The 27,727-nt window shown below is 26.4% G+C and overlaps 1 protein-coding gene and 1 long non-coding RNA gene across 3 annotated transcripts; one reads left to right on the top strand and one right to left on the bottom strand.

Annotated features, from left to right (window-relative positions):
- Nucleotides 1-26,962, top strand: LOC122714616. Its single transcript, XM_043936104.1, has 14 exons — nt 1-525; nt 685-820; nt 23,195-23,423; nt 24,471-24,625; nt 24,722-24,916; nt 24,997-25,109; nt 25,179-25,345; nt 25,488-25,643; nt 25,720-25,787; nt 25,874-25,951; nt 26,042-26,203; nt 26,281-26,478; nt 26,551-26,655; nt 26,770-26,962. The coding sequence occupies exons 2-14, from the start codon at nt 763-765 to the stop codon at nt 26,892-26,894; spliced, it is 1,809 nt and encodes a 602-aa protein (XP_043792039.1). The 5' UTR covers nt 1-525; nt 685-762; the 3' UTR covers nt 26,895-26,962.
- LOC122714617 lies at nt 10,191-13,589 on the bottom strand. 2 transcript variants are annotated; one of them, XR_006346678.1, is made up of 4 exons: nt 13,272-13,589; nt 12,872-13,057; nt 11,884-12,011; nt 10,191-11,557 (listed from the first exon to the last, which is right to left on the bottom strand). It is a non-coding gene; the product is annotated as an uncharacterized LOC122714617 (long non-coding RNA). The 2 variants fall into 2 exon arrangements; XR_006346679.1 differs by having other exon boundaries at nt 13,518-13,584.
- Nucleotides 26,963-27,727: the final 765 nt, after the last annotated feature.

Here is a 27,727-nt window from a genome sequence, read left to right on the forward strand (position 1 = left end):
TGTGGGCACGGAATTCGGAAGAGCGGCAACTTCAGTGGCATTCGTTTGCGAACCGCGGTACGGTGTGGCTCGCGGTTATTTCGTATATTCGATTCTAATTTCAATTCTTTGGTTTCGTAGTGTTTCAATCTTTGACATAATACGAATCAAGTGATTTTTAACATACAATTAATCACTGTTACCTTACAAAATAGAAGTTCTTTGATAAATCAAAAAAAAGGAAGAAAATATACTAAGAAATTTCTCCGAAATTTTTGTGCCTAAATTATCAATTGTGATCGTGAAGATCAATTTATAATAGATTTATAATTAAAGTAAATAAGTTTATAAGAAGAAACAAAATATCAAACAGTATTTCATCACGTTCCTTCTCAGTAAAACTCGTGGAAAGTACTGTACGCTTCGGTTCACGGTACACTATTCAGAGGGACGGAACAAGAGAGAAGGAATAAAGGAGAAAGAAAGAGAAGAGTCATTTTATCGAAGAAAGCTCACAATCGAGCTTTTACATTCTCATCTTTTGACGTATTCTAATTCATTTTAATTAATACTTTTTTTTTGTATTGTTTGAAATGTATTGTTTTATCGATAATTAATACAAATATGATTTATACATGTCAGTAATTCAATGAACATTGTGCGGATGATTTTGTTTGATCGATGCATCGCGTTTGATCTTGGCAGATCTCGATAATCGAAAGTGAATGAATTCAAGTGGTGGCGCACTAGATTGAATTTTAAGGAAAACTGAACATTTTAAACATGAAGCTCAAAGGAACATTTATATTGTTAATTATTGCTAATGCAGTCTACAGTCAAAGTAAGTACACATTATTAATTTTTATCTTTAAACATATTTCAAATATAATTTCTGTACATATAAATTTAAATTGTTGCGTAACGTAAATAATTAAAATGTTTTGTGAATTTATAAATTTTAATTATTAAATAGAAATAATTTTAATAAGGAAACGATTACTTTATGATTTATAATATTAAATCATTTTTATTAGTTTTTTCAATGTAAACACACAAATGACTTATTATAACCGGGCTACTCTACGGTATAACCGTTTTTCTGACCATTGATTAAACAGATTTTATTCATAACATAATATCATCGTATTTTAAAATAGCTTAAGATTTTTTTCTAATGAGTCAACGTACTGTTTTCAGTAGCATTATAATTGTTTTTGAATTACGTAATATTGAATTTTTAAAAGATTTTCCTGTGAATCCCATTCACATGTTTATATCTTCGTGAATTACATGCTATCCAGTTTATTTCAAAGTGGAATTCGAACATCATGTCTCATTTTGATTTAATAGTCATTTTTATCCCTACTCATTTTGAAGGTTAGTCCATTTACATAAAGTTTAATCTAAAATTATAATTTTTTGACAAAATTATAATTTATACTATCTTTTATCATTTTTATCATTTCTTTTTTAATTTTTTATAACAGATTTGATTGATGAATATAATTTATCAATCTAATGAGAGATATAGGGACTGGTAATTAATATGAACAGATAGCAATGTTATAACAATGATAAGATAAAATACCATAATAATAATCATACAAAATAATATTTGAAAGCGATGATCAATTTAATTAGAAAATATAAATTCTATTTATATACAAATGTATAAAAATATAAACAGACGATAAAATGTGCTCGATAAGCCTCTGATCCAGATTCTTTAAACAAACCTGATTAAAAAGAAACTCAATCCTAAGCAGGTTAAAATATTTGCTCTATTCTTCTCTTTTTTTGCTTGTCGATTCAATCTTTCAAATAGTCCATTTACCTGAACCAAGGCCCTTCGAAATGCGAAAGAATTTCATTGAGTTCCTGCAGATGATCCACAATGAGTCTCAAAATCTCGTATCCGTGTCTTTCATTTAGAATGTTTCTTTATAAGACTCAACGGTTTAAATTTTTTGATCGTTCTTCTTTAATAGATCATCCCTTAAGGCGTAAATTTTCTTTAAATAAATTATAAAAATTCTTTCACGACAAATTAAAATATCTTTTATATAAAATTTTAGAATAATTTTCTTCTAAAAAAAAAAAAAAAGAATTCTTCATTTTTTCAAATAATCTTACTTTATAAAGAATTCAATTCATAGTTTTCATTCAAAGAATTGATGATATTCGATCGTCGATCTTTCCATCTTTCATTCTTCCATCAAATACCTGAGCAGAAAAAAACGTACATTTCTGTATCAGAGGTCCAAAGAGAATTTCTTCCAGAGGTAATTACCATCTTCCGGAACATCGTCTTCCCTCGTAGATCCTCTCATTTTTTCTCCGTGATTCACTAACAGAAGAACAAATCTCCCGATATGCTCGATCTTTCTGTGGTACGCTTCGAGATTAGAGGATACCGAAACGAGGCACATTGCGGTCGCTGTTGGAATAAGAAATATTTTTTCTTACCCTCTTAATGGTCTTCGGTCGGTCCCTTTTTTATCCAGTCCTCGGAAGGTGTAAAATGGATCGAAGTAGAAAGATGAAATCCGTTTTATTTTATTTCCATGACGAATCGAATGATGGATAAATGAAAAAAAGAATTGATATAATTTTATTCAGGTGTATCAGATTTTTTGTGATACGTGAATTATGATTAGTGGAAAGATATGACAATATCTCATTTTAATAAAGAAAATAATTTAATTTCAAATAATAATAAGATCTGATTAAAAGTTAATTGAATAATACGATTAGAATTTTTGCAAAATGATTTTTTTTCTTTTATATTGGCTATTTTTAAAAGAATTAATTAATATTAATAATAGCAAGAAAATGAGATCTAATAAAAATTATAAGTTATAAAATAAAAATTATATCTTCAATTAAATTTTTGAAAAGTCAATAAAATCTCGTATAATATAGATAAAATCTTAATTAAAGTCAAATGAAATGTTATATAAAAAATTAAATATACCTTTATGTTCATCGATTAGATTGTACTTATTAATCACAGCCCTCAAATGTGTCATAACATTGGGAAAGAAAAGGATATAATTCTTGTCATAATTCCCATCGTTTTCGAACGAGCTTATTTACCTGTATAACAGAGATAGGATAGGGGAAGTCATCCATCATCGCTTTGGTGACAGTGGTGCTATCAAAATCTTTGCGATATATGTACTTATGTATTTTCCCTTGTAGTGGAGAACAATGCTTACATGCGTAGGCGTGATCCATTAGGAATCATGGCAAAAGAGCGATATTACCACATTAGGGGTAACAATGAATTCGTGTGTTTCATCGAAAAGCTCGTTTTTGAAATGAACAAATCATTAAATTACACGAATTTTTCAAGTAAAATTTTCGAATGTAATTTTTTTTTTTTAAGAAAACAAATTTTTTTCCTCTTCTCTTTTTTGATAACGAGCGATTATCTCATTATATCTACTCGGCTTTCTTCATTCACCTCGATGGTGAAAGTGGTATAGACGATAACGATCTACTTGTTGTTTCGAGGGTAGCAAAGGGCAGATGCACCATGGGCTTGTTCTCGGATCGATTGTCCGTGAACGTGATTTTGATACGTTCAAAGTTTTTCAAAATTTCTTTCAAAGCGATTTCATTAAATCGATTTATTTTTTACATTTTTCGTTCGTTTAAATCCATCAAATTTCCAAAGAAAATTCATCGAAAAAAGAAAATTCAATTCCCACAATTTATTTACTTACATTTTCCATTCATTTGTTTGAAATGAAATTCTCAAAATTCTTATTAAAACAATTTTTGATTTATTATGTTTTAATTAATATCTTCGTTAAAACAATTTATCAAAATACTTGTTTTTCAAAACAATTGTTTCACTTGCACATCCTCAACTCGTGTGATCTCACCGGTCAAAAGAACACGGTCTTGAACTCTTGAACCACACTGTACCAATCAATTGATCGTGTCGATTATGCTCGTGCGCACGTGGCGTGGGTCGATATTTTATGAAACACGGTTGGTTAGGGTTCGAAAATTGTGCAGAGTCCTTTCGTAATTCATAAGAAACGTTAAATTTAGGAACATCGTGGGAGGCCGGATTATGATCCCCCTTCGAAGATCCGCACACCCTAAGTATCCTTTTCGCGGAGGGTCCAAGATCGTATCACGAATCTCTCTCAGACAGATGATCCTTGAAATCCTTAAGGATATATACTTATCAAAGAATATGGGAGGTCCTCCTTATTCAAAGAATAATGCTTTATTATACCATTATCGTTAATTTATTACGATTTTAAAAGAAAGTATATTTTATTCGAAAAATTTGATAAAAGATATAGAGATTAGAAAAACAAGAAGATGATTCTTCTATTATGTGATATTACAAACATTTATTTTTGTATCCTATTTTAAAATTTAATCCTGCTGTTAGGATTTTTATATCTTGATCTCGTTCTTATTTTTACACAAGGGGATGACTTATATATTTTATTTTTCTTAAATTGAAGATATATTTTAACTGTGAAAAAATGAAAAATTGGATTGAAAATTTTTTAAAGATTCTCTGAAAAATTTTGTTTTCATTCTTATTCTGAAAGTGTAATGCGGATCCGGAATGAATAATGTAATTGCGGATCGAAACATCAAAGGAAATCGAAAAAATGGTGAAACAGGAAAGTATTTTACATTTTACAATAGGGAAACATTGTAGGTGGTTGCCCGAGGGATAATATTCGAGGCGAGATTGTCTGTCTGAACTATCGAAGTATAATATTGCACGGTGTGTAGGCAGAATATAATTGATATGCAAATGTGTCTTTCAAGCTAGATACCAATGACGATGAAGTTAATATTATCGTCGAAGAGTTTCGTTTCGTTCTGATTCCTACTTCAAATTCCGCTTATATTGTTTCAATGAATGATTTTTCGGTTCAATGATCTTTCGATAATTCTGCTTAATTATGAAAATTAAATTCATCTTTTGCACGAATTTTATTTTTCTTCATTTTTGATGAATATTTATTTATTTCACATAATTATCGATTAATTATTCTCGATTCTCATCTCGTTCTAATTAAAAATTTTTTCTCAAATACAAGATAATAAGTCAATCAATTTTTAGTATTAATAATTTAGTTAGATTACTAATCTAACATTTTCTAATTCCATTGAATCAACTTACTAACTATGAGGGAAATTCCATCCCTCTGTTTACATAATTCATAAGATTTTTCTCAAAAGACAAAGAAAATTTCTCATTCTGCCAAATTGAAGTTTCAACTCTTTAAATTTTCCCTCTCTTGAATATCTTTCGTTATTTGATATTTTGATTAAAAATTTCTATTTTCTACTTCCAAAAGCTTCATATATTTAATAATGCAAAACAATTCTAGGGTTATTGAATAATGATATACAAGTTTTAATAAATAATCTTAACATTTTCGAAAATTTATAACTTTTACGTAAAATTTAAAAATATATTAAACATCAACGTACAAATTTTAATAAAACAAATAACTTTAAATTCGTTAAAATTCAATTTACAACAATTAATAAAATATGCAAAAATCTTATGAGATTCTATTAAAAAACTAGACTTACTAGGAAAAGTTGACTTTAATCCGGTGGAATCACATGCCAGATCCGCATATCCGAATAAAAAAAAAAAACATGACACGTTATTGTAAGATAACTGGTTCGAAACTACCTCTCGATTTCCAAAGATCGGCTCATTGTATCGGCCGGTGCACGGCTTTGGTTCCCTTTGTCTCTTCAATGGCTTCGATATTTCGCGTCGGATACGAAGCCCGCTACACCGTTTCCCACAGTTCGTTCCGTTCCGTTTTGCCAGGCAAATGTTCGATCATTCGGAAAATAACGAGAGATGTCGAGGAACCGGGGCACGAGAGATATGCTCGCAGACATTCCTCACTGACCGCAACGATCCTCTCGAGTTAGCCGTGTTTTTTATCCGCAGTGAAGAAATCGATTTGTCGTGGGACGCCACCCCTTCGAGGATTCAGATCCCGAGTTTCTTGTTTCCTCTTCCGCAGCTAGAATTTAGTTATACTGGATGAGAATCTATTTTTTACTACTTTATAATATATATAAATATATATTAATTTTACAGAATGATGACATATTATTATTATATCAAACAGAGATATAATAATATTAAAATAACGCGATGTAATATTCTTTTTAAAGTATTGATTTATATGAGCGTATAGAGAGAATTCTAAATTAAATTAAAAAAGAATTCTAAAATTAAATTATAGAAATATTTGATGAATGGAGATAGTTTTGTGAAAAATTTACTGTTAGTTATGTTGGAAATTATAATTCGATGAGAACTTTTGTTTTTTAATGTTTAGTGGAATTTTTCATAGGGATGATAAGATTAAATCAATATTTTAATATTAGAAGCTTCATTAATAAAGTAAAATTCTTCTTTCTCGTTCTCTTCCCTTTTCTTCTTGAAAATTTGATCAACTTTGAATAATTCATTGGCCAAGGGAGATATAAAATTGCAGTTTCAAAGAAATATAGAAAGGGATACGAGACATATTTATCTTAGTAGAATCAATTAAATATTTGAGTACCTTGAATTTCAGTACCTTTTGAATTTTTTTAATGCCTTCGATTCGTACCATGAGAATTCTGTAAATCACTCCATCGAGACCGGAACCAACCCCTCGACAAATCGATAGAAACCTTTGCTTAAAAAAAGAACTGCATGCATCAACAGTGGTGCCATTATAATGAGCAGGTTTTGAGGGTAGTATATTACCCCATAGAAGTTTCGAGGGTAGCTTTGTAATTCGAAACAATGTGGTTTATTACATTTAAAAAGATCACTGATTATTTGCAAAACATAAAAAATTCACAAGGTGAAATTAAAATTAAAAAATTTCTGAAATTAAAAAAAGATTATAGTGATAATATTTTATCAAATTCAAAATTCATTTCTTTTTTTCTTTTAGATTATTAATAACTTTTAATTAATGATAAATATTAATTTTCGCAATGAAAAATAAAAAATAGTAATTAATTTGGTAATTAAATGCATAACCATGATTAATACAATTTTAAATAATCCTACGAGAAAAAAAAAAGCGAGGAAACGAAGATTCTTCGGAGCAATACATGCCCAGAATTGTCGCGTGTTTTATTCACGCATAATGACCACGAACAAAATATCCCTTTGATTAAAAGGGACATAGTTGGCCAGGTGCCTTCTGGTTCTCGTGTCACGCGCCTTCGTTATGCATACCTTTCTCCTTTCGTTCATCGGAAGGATTGAATGTCTACGGTGTGGTGACGAGGGTGCGTAAGAATGGCGAAGGATTCGGAAGTAGGTGGTGGAAGTTGAGGGCAGATGTTTCATTCCATCGAGAATTATCGTGGAATTTTTTTACTCCTTTTACATCCATTACATATCGTACACGCGCCCTTTATTATTAGAAGCCAGACAAAGTTTTTTCTTCCTCTTCCTTCCTTCCTTTCTTTCTTCCTTTCTTATCCTTTTTCTTTTCTTCCCTTTTTTATCGTTCGAGTTCCGACAAAATAGAAGCCGCTTTCGCAGCAGCTTGCAATTTCTATCGAGGAATTCTTTGGGGGAGTTTTTTGCGAGCTAGGCCATTCTTATGGAACACGCAAATATCTTTGTTGTATCTTGAACAATTTCTTGTAAGAGAGTTCAATCTCTTATTCGTAAATTACTTAACTCAGTATTATTGTTTGTCTGTAATTCTTTTTCTTATTTCGTGAATAATATGCAAATTTGTATATTTTGAAATACACGTGTCATGATGGAATTTGCATTTAATTTTAAGTTTTAATGAAAATAATAACAAATAATTCTTCACAACTTTTTATCATCATAAGAATTTAATTTTTGAAGAATAATTCGTGAAGAAATACGAATATATATATTAAATTTAGAAAAATTCTAAACAATATAGTAATTAATTAATTCAATATGAAAATTTCCATAGATGTCTGAATAATATAGATAATCGATTAGTTTGAAAAATAAAGTGGATTAGCATGAAAAAAATATACTGTTACGTGATTACTTGAAGAACTGTTAATAATAGAAAAAAAGAATGATTTGTCCCAGTTGCATGATCCTTCCTGTTCAAGTATCCGTGTTTATTTCGTGTTTCCACTTTAATGACACATGTACACGCAACACGAACACTGAAAGTTCGGCACGAGCTATGGTGAGAGACTGGTTTTCATGGCTCACGATTCTGGACAATGCACAAGCATATGTGCATGCGAACTTACGCACGGGATGCATTACAAATATAAGTGGCGCGTACTTGCAATCTTCCTTTGACAATTTTTGAATACGTGATGCTTTCATACACGATATTCGTTGAAAAGATTATATTTCTTCCAATTTCTCAATTATTGCTCAATTATTACTTAATTCGCAATTACAATCGAGTTTTATTGGCGTTTAAATTAAAAAAAAAAGAAAAAAATTAAATTCAAATAAAAAAATAAGAAAATTCTATGAAAACATCTTGAAAGCAATAGTGCATCGAAATATAATCGACGAATATATTTCGTAATAGTTCGTAAAATTTAAACTTAATAATTTTTTTTAAAATAAAGAAACCAGAAAAAAAGGAAAAGCTATCGAAATTAAAAAATATTTATATTTCCACATTTTATATTAAAGTAATTCTGATTTAAAATTATTTAGAAAGATATATATAAATATATGATAGTTTTTTTTTTTTTTTCATAAGACAATATGAGAAATAATTTGTCGATTTACTTTCTGCATTCGTAATATGACAGAAATTGGATGTCACGGTAAAGTGACTCCACGTGAAACCTTAATAACTATCCAAGATCCCCAGCAGACCAAAACCATGACCCGTAACCGGATAGATGTTATAATAAATGGTACACTGAGTAAGTAAAGTTAGGACCGCTAAAGGTCTTCTTCTTTACATACGAGTAACGGAGCGTACATATTTCAAACGTGGGTCGCAAAAGGATTGATTAGATTAGAGCAAGTTTACGAGAAACTTGTCCATTTATGTATAATCTCGTGCAAAAGTTTTTAAAAATTACTAATTAACGTAACGTTAATGTAATATTATTTTATATGTAATATAATTAATGTAACGAATAATATAATATTTTGTTTTTTATTTTTAAATACAGAATTAATTATTAAATCATCAAAAATTTACTTTCAATAAATATATAATTATGTTACTCTATTTTATTCACAAAATATATTACTTCTGCCTGTTCTTTATAATTTCGTTCCATGAGTTCATTAACATAAAAATATATAAAAATGTCGAGAAATCTTTTACAAAATTTCAACATAAAAAAAATACAAGTATACATTGCAACAATAAGGCAAAAACATCTTTCTCCATATTAGTTTCCCAGATTATTCTTGTTTATACAGAACAATGGGATACGATATTTTGTAACAAAGCATTAATGATCGAAATTCCTCTTATCCTCGGTCGAAAGAACTCGAAAATTATCATTGATGATAGAGTTTAGGACAACGTAAAAAAAAAAAAGAAGATTGGTCCCTAGAAAAATGCGAATGATGGAAGAATAGAGAATTTTTTTTCAGTACGTGAATTATTCTTTCCAGATTTTTTTTTGTGTCAAATGATATATTTAGAATTCTTTTAGAATTCTCAGACGTTGGAGCTCTAATAAAGATTAGAAATTATAGAATTTCGAAGTATAAATTCTTTTTTTTAGAAAATTAAAAAAATTTTATGAATTATTTTTTCTATTTCATGTTTTTTAATCTTTTTTTCTTTTCTTTTTTCTTCTTTTCTATAAATCATTTTCTTAGATTATTTCACATAATTTCTTAATGGTTCTAATAATTCTTAATTAAATAAATATATGTAATACATGTTTCCTTTTTTTCTCATATTAAATATTTTTCATTCCCAATTATCACATAATATAATGTAATGTAATGTAAATTCTTCGTGATATCTGAATATGATTAGATCCTATCGAACATTTTATCAAATTTAATAAGCAAGCGCTGATGCTCGACCAATTGCCTATCTACAGACGCTCCTAATGGAAAATTAAATTGTTCATAATTTGTAAAATAAATCTATCATTTATGTATTCTAGTTTTTTTATTTATTTTAATATCTTATTGTAATATAATTACATTGCCATACTCTATAATAATATCAAAATAAATCTTTTATTAATTAATCCATTATTTTTTAGTAATACAATTTTTTTAAGTTTCCTTACCTTATATAGTTGCAAATTATTTATATATTGCAAAAAGAGATCGCAATTTAAAAAAGATTGGAAAAATCTCGATATCTCGACGATTTCGCATCATTCGTATTTTTAAATTGAATTTCGAAAAGAATAATTCCATGGCGATACAGAGATCCATCTTACAGAGAAGCAAAGACGCTTTGGAAAAAGCGGATCGAGGCTGTCGAGGTCGTCACACTCTCTGCCCGGTGCAACAATGACCATCAGAAAGAGTAGACCGGAAGTCTCTTGTAATCCGCGGATGCCTGAGCTAGGCTAGAATAGGACAGGCTAGACGAGTGTCTTGACGCGGATTATATTTATCCGGTATATAGCTATCATGAGAATACATTCGAGTCGTGAGAATATTACTTGAACAATGCGTGTCCAGTTATAATGTGGATTTCTTATAATACGTAAATCTCATGAAACAAAGAATGAAAAAAATTTAATAATTCTATTAAAAAAAAAAAGAATAGAAGATATATCAAATTATTTAATAAACTTAATAAATGATATAAATGAATTCTTTTTACAATGAATTTTTTTTCAAAATATCTTTCTATGTATTTTCTGTGTTATTAATTTTTTTAATTTTTTAGATTAGAACATTAGATTAGGACAATTCTATTCTCATCCGTGTTGCATCTCTTAGTGCAAACTTCCAACGATGTCGTGTAACTTTTATCTACATCTTTGCCTAAAAAGGAATCTCCTTTGCATCGAACGAGATTATGTCTACTGTTTCTTTTCCTTTTTCTTTCTTCTCAAACACTCATGAATACATAATCGACTGTGAGAAGTCGAACTGGAAGTTCAACAGGGCGCGGCACCTGTACCCTGCCGTGCCTTTCTTGGATCCCTTCTTTTTCTCTTTCCTCCTGCCGAGAATTTCTTCGTATTCGCATGTATTCACGTTTCCATGCACGATCCATCGATAATTTTCAGGTCAGTATGTTCGATTCCGTTGTGCAGATTATCATGATCTCGTTAACCTGTGAAATCCCTTTGGTATTTCATAGGCGGAGGTGGAAGAAACGTAACACGCTCGAAGAATGCTTATGAGTCACTTGGAATATTTATATGGTAATTTCTCTTTTAACGATTGTTTCTACTGTGATTAGTCAGACGAGTTTCCTCTTTGGCAATATAGATTTGCGTAAAATAATAAGAATAATTGTTGACTTATGTTATCGTGATTGGATCATCCATAAACTTTTTCGTTTGGAGAGTTTTTAACAGAAGAGATTATAATTTTTTGATAATCGATAGATATGTAAGTTGAACCAGAATTGAGATTCGGTTTTATCTAAAATCAAATGGTTTGATTAAATTCTGAAAATTCAAAAACTAAAGATTAAAAAGTTTTTAGAATTTCAATGAGATAAAAATATTATTTTTGATTTTTTAAAAATTATAATAATTTTTCAATTTTTGTCAAATTTAAAAATAAGTATACTTATGGATAAAAATTTAAATTTATGTCTTATTTTTCATGCAGAATCTCTTTCAAATAATTTCTTCAAGCTTCTTATATTCGTTCTAAAATTCCCTAAGCTATCTGATAGTTGTGTTTTATAAGATGTCCATAAAGTATTTACGAAACGTGATTCTTGTTTTCATTGACGTATATACCTTTGTATTCCTATTGTCAAAGAATTAGCGGATGTTCGTTCCATTCGTTTATCCAAGACTTAATTCACTATCTTATCAATTAGATTGAAAGTTCTCAGAAGTTCAACATTCGCTTCCAATACTTTTATCTATTACAAACAGTAACCAGTACTGCATTAGAAGATGCGATGAATTGCATTTTTCTTATTTAATAATAAGATATAATAACATAATATAATTATATATATAATATCTATAATTTTTATCTTTAAATAAAAATGACTCATTTACAAGAAAAATAAAGTTTCGATAGTAATATGTTTTTATAATATGTATGGAAATTTTAATATATGTTCAATAAGAAAGATATCAAGTAAGATAATATTGTCACATAATCTTTTAATAAGTATCGTTTGCAACAAGAAGTTATTTTTTTTAATTATAAATAATAATATTCTTCCTTGTCCCAGTTTTTTAAACCTGCAAATTTATGGTAAATTACAAATGCAAAATGCAATTATCTTCATATTGTTTCCAAAGTATCACAAAGTTCAACGATCATTATAACAGAATTTCATATAGAAAATTCTAACCTATAAATATCTACATTTTTAAACATTTAAACATTCCATGAGGAAAATATATCTTTTCTCACAAATATGTATAAATTCGGAAATAAAACTTATTTAAAACAAAATAAGTTGTTCTTATACAAAATTACAGATTCATAAAGTTTCCAAAGGATTCCACAAAAAGTTGAACGATCTCTAGCACAAAATTCAATTAATGTTTCCTTTTTCGCTTGAGAATTAAAGGCACGTTTATAATTCGTGTTTTGATCGCAGCTAATTTTAATAGCTGATTGTGTCTATCGATGTTTACAGTTCCAATTAACATCTCTAAATATAATTAACGGCAATTAAATAATCGCAGCCGTGAATTGTTGAATCATTAAGACACGTATTAAAGATCGACTATGTAAGAATAAGAAATATTTTGAAAATTGTACCTGAGAGGCAGGAAGTGATGTGTAGATATCTATTAACATTCCAAAATGATCCATCTCATTTAATACGAATTGAGTCATAATTAATTGCATTTCTTCTATTTTTTATTCAATCACATCAATTAGTTCAATCTTTTTCCATTGTCATTTTATATATAAATATAGGTTATGTCAAAATTAATGTTAACACTTGAATGAATAAGAATATTTATATTTTATTTTATTTTTCTCTTAAGATTATAATATGATATATATATATATATATATATATATATATATATATATATATATAAATCTCTTTAATTCAAGTTATATATAAATAATAAATATTATTTTATTCAGAAATCAAAAAATATTTGTATAATTTTTGTAAAATCAAAAAATAGATTAAGTATATACTAACAGAATTTAGATATTAGAAGGAATTTAAATCCTTCTTTTATTCTATTTGTTTTTCTGAGCACATTCTGGAATGTGTCACAAAACGAAGATTCCAATTATGGAATATAGATTCCGCCTTCATTTCCGTGGGCGTTAGAATTCTATTGTATCGAAGCTATATTTCTTTGTATCCGGACGATTATTCACTAAGGGACACGACAGTTCCAAAAAAAGAACGCGATAGATCGAAAGATATCCGTTCCCTTACCTCAGAACACGTTGATTCCTGGTCGTTTCAGTTTTTTATACCACATATACAAAGAATACGTGAATTTTGAGGTTATCTTCATGAAAATTATCACGAATCAAAGATTGGATCCCGAATTATAATGAAATGAGAATCGATTTCTAATAAAATTATTTTCAAATTTAGAACTTGAATAAAAATTGAAATATTTTTAAAAAATACAAATTATAAAAATAAAATCAAGAAAAAAATAATATAAATAAATTTCATCAAAATCATATATATATTGACTATTGGATATTATTGGTTATTATATATATTATGTATGCATTATCAAGTATATTAAGTATATTATGTATGTATCATCAAACTTTAAAATATTTTACTGACATATTTTAACAATATATATATATATATATATATTAACAATATATTCTTCAATATATTCTAACAATAATAAAAAAAATATATCTTAAATATCTATTATTTAAATGTTTCTAAATTCCAAAAAAATATAATTATAATTTTAGAACAAATTAGCTGCTATATCTCCAGCTAATATACCTTCAAATATTTCGATGATTCCATCGTATTCGAACTGGAGCCAATGTTTCGGACATATGTCGAATATAGCCGGATATTCTTTAACAATGTTCTGCATTTTTGATGCTTCTTTCCTCTTTATTCTCACAGGCTTCTATCTACTGCGATCTCAGGCTTTTTCTGCCTCCTGTCAGTGCGTTGAGTCACATGGCATTTTGACTGCCTCTTTCGACGACAACCAGGTGCGACCACGTGTCACGACATTTTAACGACGAGACAGATGGACTTTAAGTATTCGATTTTTCGTTACATCATTTTTTCGTTTTTCGTTTTTCGTTTTTCGCGTGAATTTATCTGTTTTTATGCTTGAATGATTCGGGAAAAAATATATAAGGTTTTAGTAAATTTTAAAAATGTTTTTAAGTACTTAAAACGAGATTTTAAATCGACATTTTAAAATCTCATCGACATTTTAAATAGTATTTATTTTAATATAATTCTAATTCTTTCCAAAAATATGTATTATATATGTATTTTAAAAAATAATATAAAATAATGAATTTTTGATAATGATACTATTCTGAAATTATTATTCAAAAGAAAGAAAATAAGAAGAAAATGATAAAATCTTTCTCAAATATTTCAATTTGACAATGGAATAAAATTTAATAAATGATATCAGTATATTAAATTTAAATTTCGAAATTTTTACTTATAAATACATATTTTACTTAAAAAAAATTTATATAATCAAAACATCAATAAAAGAAATACATATCGAATAAAATCCAAATCGAATAAATATAAAAATAATCGAAAGTTCGAGTAATCGAAAATTAGCATGATCGACAAATTATAGAATAATTATCGTATTATCGTACAAAATTCGATTGCATTTCATATTCACATTGTAATTTCAACTATGCCAAATGTACACATTATATTATCATATAATCTTCATCGAGTGGAAATTAACGTGTAATAACGCGATGTCGTAAAATTTCATGCTGGGTGGTCCGGGAAGCTTGGATGGAGAAAAGTTTGAAGTGTGTTATTATGTCGAAATAAATTTAGGTTAACTGCTCTTCGTGCAGTTTCTCTGTGCAATTTCAAAATTATCTGTGAATTCGTCTTCATTTCGATTTTAACTCTTTATTCTTTTATTAAAATATATTTATATTAATATTAGTGAAAAAGAAAAAGTTGGAATAAAAACTTAAAAATAAATTCTTATAACTTTGAAATAGATAAAATAAAAATTAAAATGAAATTGAGATTAAATGATAGCATCCATCAATAATTTAAAAAAAAAAAGAAAATGCAAAAAATTATTTTAAATATAGCTATTTCATATTTAGCTTATTATTATATTATATTATTATATTGTATATATTATTATTTATATTATAAGGTATCCTAACCTAATTCTAGCGCAAAATATAAGTGCTTACTTAAATATTGTTGTTAATATTGTTAATATTTCTCGCTAATATTTTTTAACTAATAAATATTAGAAAATATAGGAATTGATAAAAATTTTATATTGTCATAAGATGAAAGTTTAAGTATATTATATTATTGATATATTATTTCAATAAAAATGATGAGTTTCGTTGTGATTAAAATGAATAAAATGATATTGGCATGTTTGAACTTTTTTTAATGTTCAACGAACTCTTCATTAGTTTGCTAAATTTATATTTAGATATTTCTTAATAATTTTTCTTTACATTATCTTATATATTCTTTACATTTACAAAGATTTAGATAAGAATCATTCTTTGTGTAATTGTATCTTTTGTTCCATATAAAATAAGAGAAAACATTTCTTTAAATTGCGAAAAATTTGAAAAAACTATTCTTGATCTTTAATAAATGTAAAAGAATATTTCTAAATATTTTAAATTTTAAAAATGTTTTAATATCAAGTCTCATAAAAAAAAAATCAATAAAATCTACAATTATAAGTAAAATAATGATGGTATACATTATAGATCTCTGTAACTTTGAGCAATTAGTTAATTTTATGAATTATAACATTATATGTTTGATGCTATTTAGCGTTAATTAACGCTGTAATTGAAAGATAGCCGAGAATCGATATTTCCAAGCAGTGCATTCGATAATGTAAAACGATGTTATCTGGATCTCTTTCCAATGCATTCTTGGCAGTTCGTTAACAAGACCATGACTATGAGTTGTATACAACGGAAAAAGGAAGGCGAAAGTATTCTATATATGATGGATTTCTTCTTCCTTAAGTATAAGAACGAACATCCTGCCCGCAGGGTTTCTAATAGCCAGTCTAGACGGCATCTGGTTATTACATATTATGCATATTTATATGAAACTATTTAATTATTTTAATTTTTAAATAAATTTTTAAAAATAAGTAAAATTTTGAAGTTGTAAAAGAATTAATTGGAAATATTGAAATCGAAAAAATTTAACTTAAAAAATATAAATTTTTTTATATATAATATTCATTTTCTTTGATTTTATCTCACAGTGTTTTTTTTTCAATTTTCAAAATCATCTATTAATTTTTAAAAATTTTAAATAGTTTTCATTTATCTTTCTATTTATTATTTTCTATTATATTTTTCAATTTTTTATTATTTTTCATTTTACTAATATTTTTAATTATTCTTTTTTTATTTTTTTAATTTCTTATTTAAAAGATGTCCATATTTAATAGAAGAAAAAAGGTATTGATAACACAAATCATTTTTAAAAAATTCATCCGTTAGTTTATTGAACTGTCTAGTAAATACTTACAAGTTAATAAGATTCACAGAAAAATGTTAGAACAATCGTTCATTCATCAACAAAGAGGGATTGTTGAATGTATGTAAGAAGACACGATTTCCTGCAGTTGTGCATGTACCACTGGACAAGTATTTATAGTTTTCGACTTCTCGTCTGGTGCTGCTGCACGACCGGAAACCGGCCGATTATATTTAGAAAAAGACTTGACTGGACGTAGAATAACAATTCTGCTCGCGTTTGTCGAGAGAGAATCAGTATTGACTAATTCCCTTTATCCCCACTTTCGAATACGTCCGCCTTGTTAATGATTCTACTTGTTAAAAAAGAACTATGAATTAAATGTGATAATAGATAATCAATTATATTATAGAATCGTTCGAACTTTGAGTTTTATGATAGAGATTATTACTTCGTTATGTTATTATCTCTTTAATATAAATTCACTTTTGACTAGTTCTTTAATTAGCTTCTCAAAATAATTAATTCTATGTAAAAAGTATAAAAATTTTGAACTTCAATAACTTTTCCAAAAAAAATAGAAATATAAGATTTTTCTGCATTATTTTACAATAGTAAAGCATATAAATTAAAAATTTATAAAATATTTCTTGAGAATTACAAAAAATAGTTAAAATTTGTTTAATTCCATAAAAATATATCATTAGCTTAATTTGTTATAGAATATATAATTATAGTGATTCTAAATTTTTAAAAATTTTTATTAATAATTTTTATTAATAAATAAATACATTATAAACTAATATTTATAATCTATAAGTAAAAATAAGAAAAGAAGAACGATTCTGAAAATGAATGCATTAAAAAAGATTCAAGATTTCATTACAAAAAGGAAAAGCAACGACTATAATTAGACACTGTATCAGCCAGCGGTTGTTTCGTATTAAGGATGATGAGGCAACCATAACTATCTTGCCAGTCGAGCCAGATGGTGTACAAAGTGGGCCTCGATCCTGACTCGAAGGAGAGTATCCCATCAGGATCGTACAAGGTCACTTTTTGCAAGCACATTGACCTCGAAAAAGAAAGGAAGAAAGCAAACCGACGATGGACCACCGGATGTGGATCATTGGCGATTTTCTTGGTATATCATACCAAACGTTATTGCACGATTAAAATCTTTTAACGTCATCGAACGATTCTGTTCATACAGACTTTATGAGAAAAAAGGGGTAAAAGTGGTATCATTTGGGAGGATGAACTTCCGGCGAGACTTTTTCGAGATCTTGCTTGAGAGAAAAAAATTTAATTCATGGTTGCACTTTAAAGAATATGAACTTTCAACATGGATTTCCGGTGACATTTTTATATTTATAGTTACAATTTAATAATGATTTGATTTCTTTTTAATTCTGCTCTAATTTTTTTTTTTTATATTTTCAGAGATTTCTTGTATAAGATAATTATTACTCGGAAAAAGTTTAGTTTTTTAACAAAATCTCATTTAAGTTTTCTTTTTAAAGAAATATTTTATTTATAATTTAAAATTTAATAAAAAAATTTTTTAAATTTTTTCATAATTTTAAGTGGATTTAATTTTTTAATTTCTTTTTTATTATATTATATTATATTAAATTTAAAAAAAATTTAAAAATTACAGTTATAAGTTAAAAAATTTCATAAAATATGAAATATTATTTCACCTTTTGATTTTATAAAAAAATGTACATGATATTTGCACAATTATTTCATAAAAATTTCATATACCCGTATATGTAATAATTTGATGTATTAATGATATCTGAAAGGAAACGAAAGACCTCGTTCTTCTTTACAATTTTCACCTCGTAGATCAACTTCAGAAAGCGTGAAGCCGCATGTTATACTTCGTTGCAATCGATCGTCTAGTTATTCAATAGATGAAAAAGAATTGCTTGTTGTATTTTCGCGTAACATATATTTTTTTTCGTTAAAAATAATTATTACAATTATCATCTTTGAAAATACTGGAAAATAAGTTTTGAAACAAATATTATATTATTCGTAATGAAATATATAATGAAACATTTATTACTAATTTAATTATGTCACACTTATATATAATCACAAAATTTTGATATTATATATGATATTATATATATATTACATATTACATATTACATGCCATAAATAATATTTCTATTAATTATTAGAAATATTAAATATTTCTAATAAAATGACTTTATTATTAAAACAGAATTGATTGAAAAAAAAAGAATATAAACGTAAAAAAAGTAAATAATGTAATTTTTAATTTTTACAAATATAATATTCAATACATTTTTCTTTGATATAATTAATAAAATTCTTTAATAAAATCCGTTTAATAATTTCTTAAATTTTTCGTTAAGATTTCTTGAAACGAGTGTAAGTCATATAGAAAAACAGTTCATAAAGTTCCGTTTACATTATAATTGTTAATTTTAGACCGGTAAAATGAAAGTTTCTAAAATACATGCACAAATCATAAAAGTTGATGAATATCCATGAATAAGGAGGCAACGGTTTATGAAAATAGAAACTCGAGGGCTGAAACGAGCAAGTTATACATCGGCGAGCATTGGTTGATGCAATTAAACAACCTGTTTCGGAGGATCCATCGTGTTATCCTGCTATTCTTTCGCATACTTTCTCATTCAAACGCATGCAAGTCGCGAAGGAAAAAAAGAAAGGTTGATGAACACAAAAAGCATCAATTATAAAAGAACACGTGATTATGGTAAAACAAGAATCCTGGCTAATAGCATGTTTCCGGTTTACGAAGGTAAACTACGTGGCAACGAGGCAACATAAGTATTCACGTGAAAGGTAAAAACCGAGCCCTAATCAAGATCAAAGGGGAGAAAAATTTCAACGATTTTAAAGGATGTTGAAGGACGATAAGCGCTTTCAAAGCTTTCTTTTTTTTTTTTTCTTCGATTCTCAATTATATTTAAAAGCATTTAAAAAATATTTCTACGCTCAAATATTAAATATTGAATCTATTGATGATGGAATATCAAATTTTCACAAGGTGGAATGTTCGAAAATATGAATTTTTTAAAATTTTAAAAAATTAAATGCCAAAGGTTTTATTAAAGGTGAATAATAATAAAATAATAAAAATAATAAAAACGAGAATTCAATTCGAAAGAAAATATATCTGCTTCTAATTAAGAAAAGCTCTTCAGAAATTTTTATCAGTTATGTCTCGTAGACGAAAAATCGATAAATAAATAGGATATAATTTATAATGGTTGTGTTTTCAGTTGTATTTGCTACACTCGCTGCACTTATTATCGCCCTGAAATACTCGTTTCTCCACACCAGAAAAGGTAACATCCGTGTGATATGTCATGCGAAATGCTTCGAACAAGCAATTGAAATTTCTAACGAGATAAAAGAAATGAATCGGAGATTTATAATTCATTATATCATCATTTAACATAACTGATAAAGATTTCATGAAAAAAGTACGCGATATATGTATATTTAATTCATATATTTCCTTAATTCCCATATACTTATATATTTAATTAAATAGTTCTTGTCTCATCTATTTCTTTTGTTCCTCGTTCTTTCTTAATTTTTATCTTTTTTATTGTAAATATTTATTATTATTTATTGTTACAACTTCTATTTTCATTTAAAGAATATTCAAACCTAAAACGTTTTTCAGTTAATTATTTATATTATTAATGATATACGATTAATAAAATATTAAAAAATAGTCCTTTTTAATTTTACTCCTTAGGGACCAAATAAGAGACTATTCGTCTCTTCGACAACATAATATATAGCTGATCAATGGAAGAAATTTGAGTTAAGACAAATAGAAAAAAAGCTGGATACGATATACAGGAACGAGACAAATTCTTGGGTGGAAAGGGAAAAGAGACAATGTGTATAGACAGTTGTGTCCGTATACATGTATGCTCCGGAATGAAGGAGGGGGGGCGTAATACCTTAGCAAAGCAGCTTGTTCCTCACATTCCTTCTCGCGATGCTTGTCGCGTTCTTCTCTGTGCATTATATACGACTAAACTCTGTGGTCTCAGGTTCCTGAGAACCAAACCCCGGTGAGGACTCATAACGCCGTCGATCCCATGCCGTGGTGTCGGCGCACCTTCTTCTCTACGAGTTCGCCAAGCTAAATAGAGTCCAACGTGACCATTCTTATTCACGGACTTTCTTTTGTTATATTCGCTTATAGAAATGGAGCTAAGCTCTCCTTTCATTGTTATATCACGGTGAACTGAAGTTAACCGTTCCTCCATTCCACATTTCTTCTCTTTCTTCCTAGATTTTTAGCTTAAAAAAATATTAGATGACCGATAAATACCGATGACTGAGAAATTATTATCAAATGATAACTGAGTATTGAGTATAGCTGCATGTCAGCTATCATATAAAAAGAATATTTATAAGTTTCTATCATAATGTTAAGAGATTAATTTTGAATTCAAATATCAAATAGTAAATACAGAATAAATATCAAATGATGAAATAACTAAATAGCGCGAATTCAATATCGAATACCGAATACCAACTTTATTATTAAATGTTTATACTAAATATTGAATACCTATTTATATATATATCATAATTAAATACCAAATAATAAGTCTTAATTATTAAATATCAAATTTCAATATTTGATACTGAGAATTTTGAATAACATATACAAATATTAGCAAATATTAAGTAAGTAAATTAAATACTGATTATTAAATTCTGATTATTAAATTATTAAATTATTATTGAAGTCAGAATACCAAATTTTGAATATTGAATACCAAATTAAATAATAACATTTAAATAAATACGTACTTTTATTGAAATGTTTAATAAAAATAAATATCAAATGTGGGCGTGTGTAAATTATCAGAAAAGAAATATACAAATCTAAATTTAAACGCTATTTTGCAGCCGTCTGGTAGTCATATTCATATGCATGGCCAAGCAAATGACTCATCTGAACGCATTTTTTCTGTTGCATTCAGATTTGCATAATATGAAGAAAACATCATTAATTAATCTCGTTAAATCATATGAAAAATTTTTAATCAATGATTATTCAAGAATAATGAGACATCAATTTTTTCAAGTTTTTTTTTTTGTTTTATTTAATTAATCTTTCAATTGATCTTAAAAAAATATACTAATTAAATAAATATCAAATAAATTAATAAAAAATAAAAAAAAAGAAAAATCTATCTCTAAAGAAGACAGATTTACAATCACAAAAATAATAATATAGTTTTAATTACAAAAATCCTAACAAAGAAGATCAGACAAACACTACTTATCTAAAAATAATACCAGAGATCTTTTTAAGATAATGAACAGTATGATTATTGTCATTATATAATTCTTTCTTAATGACAAAAGCTCAATGAAAACATTTCTTTTAAGAAAAATAAAAAATTTTAAATTAAACAAAATAAATCCTCCTATGCAAATAGATAGCAAGTGATAATAAAATTATAAACTAAAAGAAATAATAGTATTATGTTTCGTTGAAAAGTTTCTCCGGTGGTCCACCTGTTAGAGTAACACCTGCTTTCGTAACCACTTAACGTTAACATTAATGACCATTCATGGTTCATCGTTAATTGCACGACATGTGGGCAATAAGAAATGCAATTTATTCACCGTGCTAATATCAACAATATTGATGCACTTCTTTTTGTATTTTCTCTTTTTTTCTCTTCTAAACTAAATAATTAAGTGAACAATTGATTGATCAATTTATGTTCAAATGAATAATTGAAGAATATAAATAAAATTAAATATAGAATATTACTAAGCAATTAATGGAATCATCAGAAAAATATAAATAATTTTATTTATTAATTTTAAATAATTTTATAAAATTTAATTAATCTATGCAATTGAAGATCGATTATGATCTCTTTTCACACTGTATTAAATTAATTCCGAGCCTTCCTGTTGAAGGTCGTTCACATAACCTTTAACTGATCTTGTTCATGGGAATTCATTTTACAATTATTTCAGTTCTACTCAATTGTATTGATCTATTCTGCGAAAACAATAAATACTGTGAAGATTAATTAAGAAAAATTATTCTAAAATTTAACTTATTATACACCATTATTTTATCTATATCTTTATATCTCATAAATATTGAATCTTCAATATTAAATTCTTTCTTTTTTTTTTTTTTGGATATATTTTTATGCAATGAATTATCTTATAAATAATTGTACACTATGATCTTTCTTAATTTTTTGCAATCTCAAAATTTAATCTTATATAATCAATTCATTAGATCAATCTGATGTTAAGGAAGTCAAAAATTTTCAATTTTCAATTTTTTGAAAAACATAAATTAAATTAAATTTTTACTTAAATTAAACTTTAACTTAATTTACTTCATTTATTTGTAGATGCAACTGTAATCACGAGCGACGATGCTCTTCAAGGTTACGACCCTCTATTCATGGTCGGTTGTTACTTTCCCGCGGAATTTCAGGGTGAGTTCGTGACACAGGTGAGCGGAAAGGATACAGGCAATGAACCTATTCAATATTCTACTATCAACATCACGTTCAACGCTGTTCCCGTATGGGGTTATTGCCATAGGAGGGTCGGCGATAACGTGTTGCTAATGGACAGGTAAGTTCACGTTGAATCGAGTAATTTAACTCGAATGATCATAAACTGTTACGATTTGCCTTGTTTCATGATAACATTTAGTTTCGATTATCTCTTGAATTTGATAATTTATTATTTAGAATAGAAAAAATTATATTTAAAAAATAAAATAATAATATATAATTAAAAAAATATTGTATATTATAAATTTATTAAATATATTTATTCATAATAATTTTTCCTTTTCTGTTTTCATGTATATATATATATATATGTATATATTTGTGTTAATATATTTTAAAGAAAATTAAAATTTATATAGTAATAAAGATATAATGTGGTAAATATCTTAAATGTATAATTTAGATTAAAAAAATTTTAGTTCCAAATATTAATATTTTTGATTATCAATCTTAGTATTTTGATATATTGTTATTTGTATTAAATATAATATAAATTTTAAAAAATTTATTTTAGTTAGTTTGTCAATTTAGATACAATTCCATAAAAGTTAAATTGTAACCAAATCCGTAACTGAGTTACTGCACATTTAATGCATCCTTAGGGATGCCTCAATGTCTGCAATATGTCTGGGATGGAAATAAACCAGACTCCGGCGGAAATGTCGGCTGCAGATACTACTTTAACTAATGGTATATAATTTAAAATAATACAAAAATTTTATTGGTTAATTTATTTAATTTTTAACTGAAAAAAATAAAATATATATTGCTAATATTTTGATTCTAAATTTAGGGATTCTCTAATTTTTAACAGTTAATAACAGTTCATAACAGTTATTGTTACTATTTTATATATATGTAACTTATATAATTAAAACATATATTAATATTAAATATTTATATAAAAAATATATTTGTATTTATAAGACAAAAATAATTCGATTTTATTAATTTTCAATTTTCAAATTAAAATTAATTTTTTACTGAAAAAATGAATTAACAGATTATAAATGAATTAATAGATTAATAATATAAAAAATTTCGTCATTATACTTTTTCAAATAGGATGAATAATAAACTGAAAATCATTTTATATCTTTTTTAGATATGGTGATGGTGACTGCATCCGATGCTTTCGATTATCAAGAAGATCACGAAATGTTATAGAAGTATTTTCTGAAGATTTAAATAGATGTTACACTTCAGAAGCCACTGCTTTGGCTTCTTGTGATAAATTAAATTCGACATCGATTTTATATCGTAAGTGAAACAATAAATATTTAAAATTAAAAAAAGTCTATAAATATTTTATGTTTCATCATACTATTTAATTTATGTGATTCATTGTTTGTATAGGTACTAGAGAAATTGGAAATGTTCCTATTAGAAATGAATATTGCCCAATAACTGGCCAGTATCATTTTACATATAATCTCAATAATGGATCAGATAAAACTATTGAATGTAACAGTTTTTCATCTTCTTTTAACAATTGTCCTGATGGTTCAATCTTAAGATTACATTTTAATCGATGCAACTTTGAATCTTACAGTAATTTTCCTTTTTTTTCTTTTTTTTTTTTTTTTGATATATTTACAAAAATTCATTTATTGTAATTCATTTATTTTTAGCAAATCTTACATTTAATTGCTTAGGCAATTGGCCTGGTCCAAATGGTTCTACTTATTTTGCGTTAATGGATAACAGTGCAACTTATGAAGGTAGACCACAATATAGATGTGGAGTAAGTTAAAAATAATATTTTATGATATTTCTAAAATATTTTTTCCATTAAATTTTCCTTTCTTTTTAGTTATTTCATGTTGACAATAAAAAAGGAAAGACATATATGGCACTCAGCAGTGATTCCAGTTGTACACAAGATCTAGATAATTCCACTAGTGGATATGAAACACTAATCCTTAGTAAAGTTCCAAATCAAAAAAAGATGCCAAATTATGTGAAGACTCATGTGGCAACGTTAGTATATTATTTTTAATATATAAAATTTTATATATATTTATATATTATTATGTCTATTAATTAATTACAATTTCTAATAATTTTATAATATTACAATAATTTTATATTATATTTAATTAATTAAAAATTATTAAATTAGATTTCCAAAATGGGCACAAGGTCTATGGGAAGAATCTCTTATTGTTAATGGTACTATGACTTTCACTGATCTTAATGGATATAATAGTTATACATTTATTACCGTTGATTCTAATGAAGAAACTGGCCGCTATATTGTTTACTCCAAAAATCAATGGTAACATACAATGAATAAAAAGAACATTAAAAGAGTTTGTTTTTATTAAAATTTCTAAAAGAAAAAATATTTCTAGTGAACAAGCAGCTTACGTATGTTTAATGATGAGGCAACGAAGTGAAAATGTATTAGAATTTGCAATAGGTATTTATTTTTTAGATAATTATATCGATAATTCATAAATATTAATTAAATCATTCAATTTATGAAATAACAAATTTTTCATGCAGGAGTACTTTTAAGCCCAGTTTATAAACCCTCATTGTGCGACAATCCTTTAGATAAACCTGTTTGGATGACACAAGCACGTAAGTCAATTTAAAAAAAAAGAAATAAATATATAAATTTTATATTTCAATAAAACAATAATATTAAGATATATATATTCTTAAAATTAGGCGTTGAACGTGCAGTAGAATCACCTTGTCCGATTACAGGAGAATATATGGGTATGATAACTGATTTATCAGGAATGTGTGCTGAATTAAGTAGTAATTGTAACACTCGTGAAATAATGTATTTTAAAGTTACTGATTGTGAATCTGGAGAACTTTATGAAGGTATTTTCAAAATTAATTTCAATTTATTAAAATATTTACTGGAATAGCCATACCATATAAAAAAAAATTTGTTTCAGAACGAGCATACTTATGTTTAGGACAATGGGAAGAGAAAGGTGTAATGTATACATATACTATGAGAAACGATACTAGTACTAATGAATGTTTTGTTGGTTTAATTGTAAATGACGAAGAAATCTATATCAAAGAAGCGGGAGATCATTGTATGAGAAATATTGATCCTAAAAAAGAAGGAATGCGTCTATATAAGAAAGGTGAGTTTCTAAATTCGTAATTAGTATTTAATATTAAAAATATACATCTAATAATTTAATATAATTAAACAGGTCAATGTTATGGAAATTCCCCAAGTCCTGCACCAACACCAATGAAACCAATTCCTCACAATCCAATAATGAGAATCGCCACTACTCCGCGATCGAGAGTTTCAGGTTTCAGAAATCATATTATTTTTATTTATTAATAAATTGTGTTATATATTTATTTATTAATAAATTGTGTTATATTATACAATTTATAATAAGATTGATTATTTTATGTAACAGGTACCACTAATATATCAGGAAACAATATTCCATCATTTGCTTCACACAAGATCACTGCATCTTATAGTTTTATGGTATTTATAATGGTAATTATGTTTTTTAAAAATATTTATACATGTATTTGAGTATCAATACTGCCAATAATAATAATTAATTTAGTGAATGAATGCAAGACACAAAACAAAAAAATATTATTGTCTTGAAGTGAAGTTATAAAAGTTTTTTAAATTTTATTAAGATTACTAACTAAAAAATGATTGAGGAAGTAAATATTATACATGAAATATTTAAAAAATTATTATATTACTGACTGACTTAAAGAAATATTTAAAAAATATAAAAATATTTAAATATTTTTAATTCAATATAAACAAATATATTAATATCAGTAATACAAATATACTTGTATTTGTTTTGAAAGATGCATTATAATATACAATGCAATATATAAATGAAAATATTTAGATATCTCCATTACTTACATTCTTATAAATATCTTCATAAATAATGAAGATATTTAAGTATTTCCATTTAAACGATGCATCTTTTATGAATATTTATTCATATATCAAATTTTCACCAAACACTGCCTTGTAAGATACAAGTAATAGTAAAAAGAAAATTATCTTGCTAGGAGACTCCAAAGAAATTTATGTACAATAATTTTTGATTTTAATACATTTTTTAATTATTCAATTATATATTAAATCAATTGAGTAAATACAATTACAACTATTAATCAATTAATGAGACTGAAGTAATAATAGTATATAGAATGGTTCACCAATAATAAAATACGTATATATATTCCATAAATTTGTACTTAAAAGAAAAAATTAACATTACTTTTTCTTAATATAATACATATTTATTAATTTACTTCAAAAAAGTTGAAAATGAAGTTGAAAATTTAAAACAATATATAAAATTATTAATTTTAATAATATAGTTCCTTAAG

Source organism: Apis laboriosa, unplaced genomic scaffold, assembly GCF_014066325.1.
Source record: "Apis laboriosa isolate Shangri-la unplaced genomic scaffold, ASM1406632v1 scaffold344_cov150, whole genome shotgun sequence".
NCBI classification, from domain to species: Eukaryota; Metazoa; Arthropoda; class Insecta; order Hymenoptera; family Apidae; genus Apis; species Apis laboriosa.

What these genes read in the sequence shown, in the direction of transcription:
- LOC122714616 (XM_043936104.1), top strand. Translation starts at nt 763, where the DNA reads ATGAAGCTCAAAGGAACATTTATATTGTTAATTATTGCTAATGCAGTC. An exon ending in TTCGACATCGATTTTATATC is followed by an intron (nt 24,626 to 24,721) that starts GTAAGTGAAACA and finishes TTGTTTGTATAG; the next exon opens with GTACTAGAGAAATTGGAAAT. An exon ending in GTTTACTCCAAAAATCAATG is followed by an intron (nt 25,644 to 25,719) that starts GTAACATACAAT and finishes AAATATTTCTAG; the next exon opens with TGAACAAGCAGCTTACGTAT.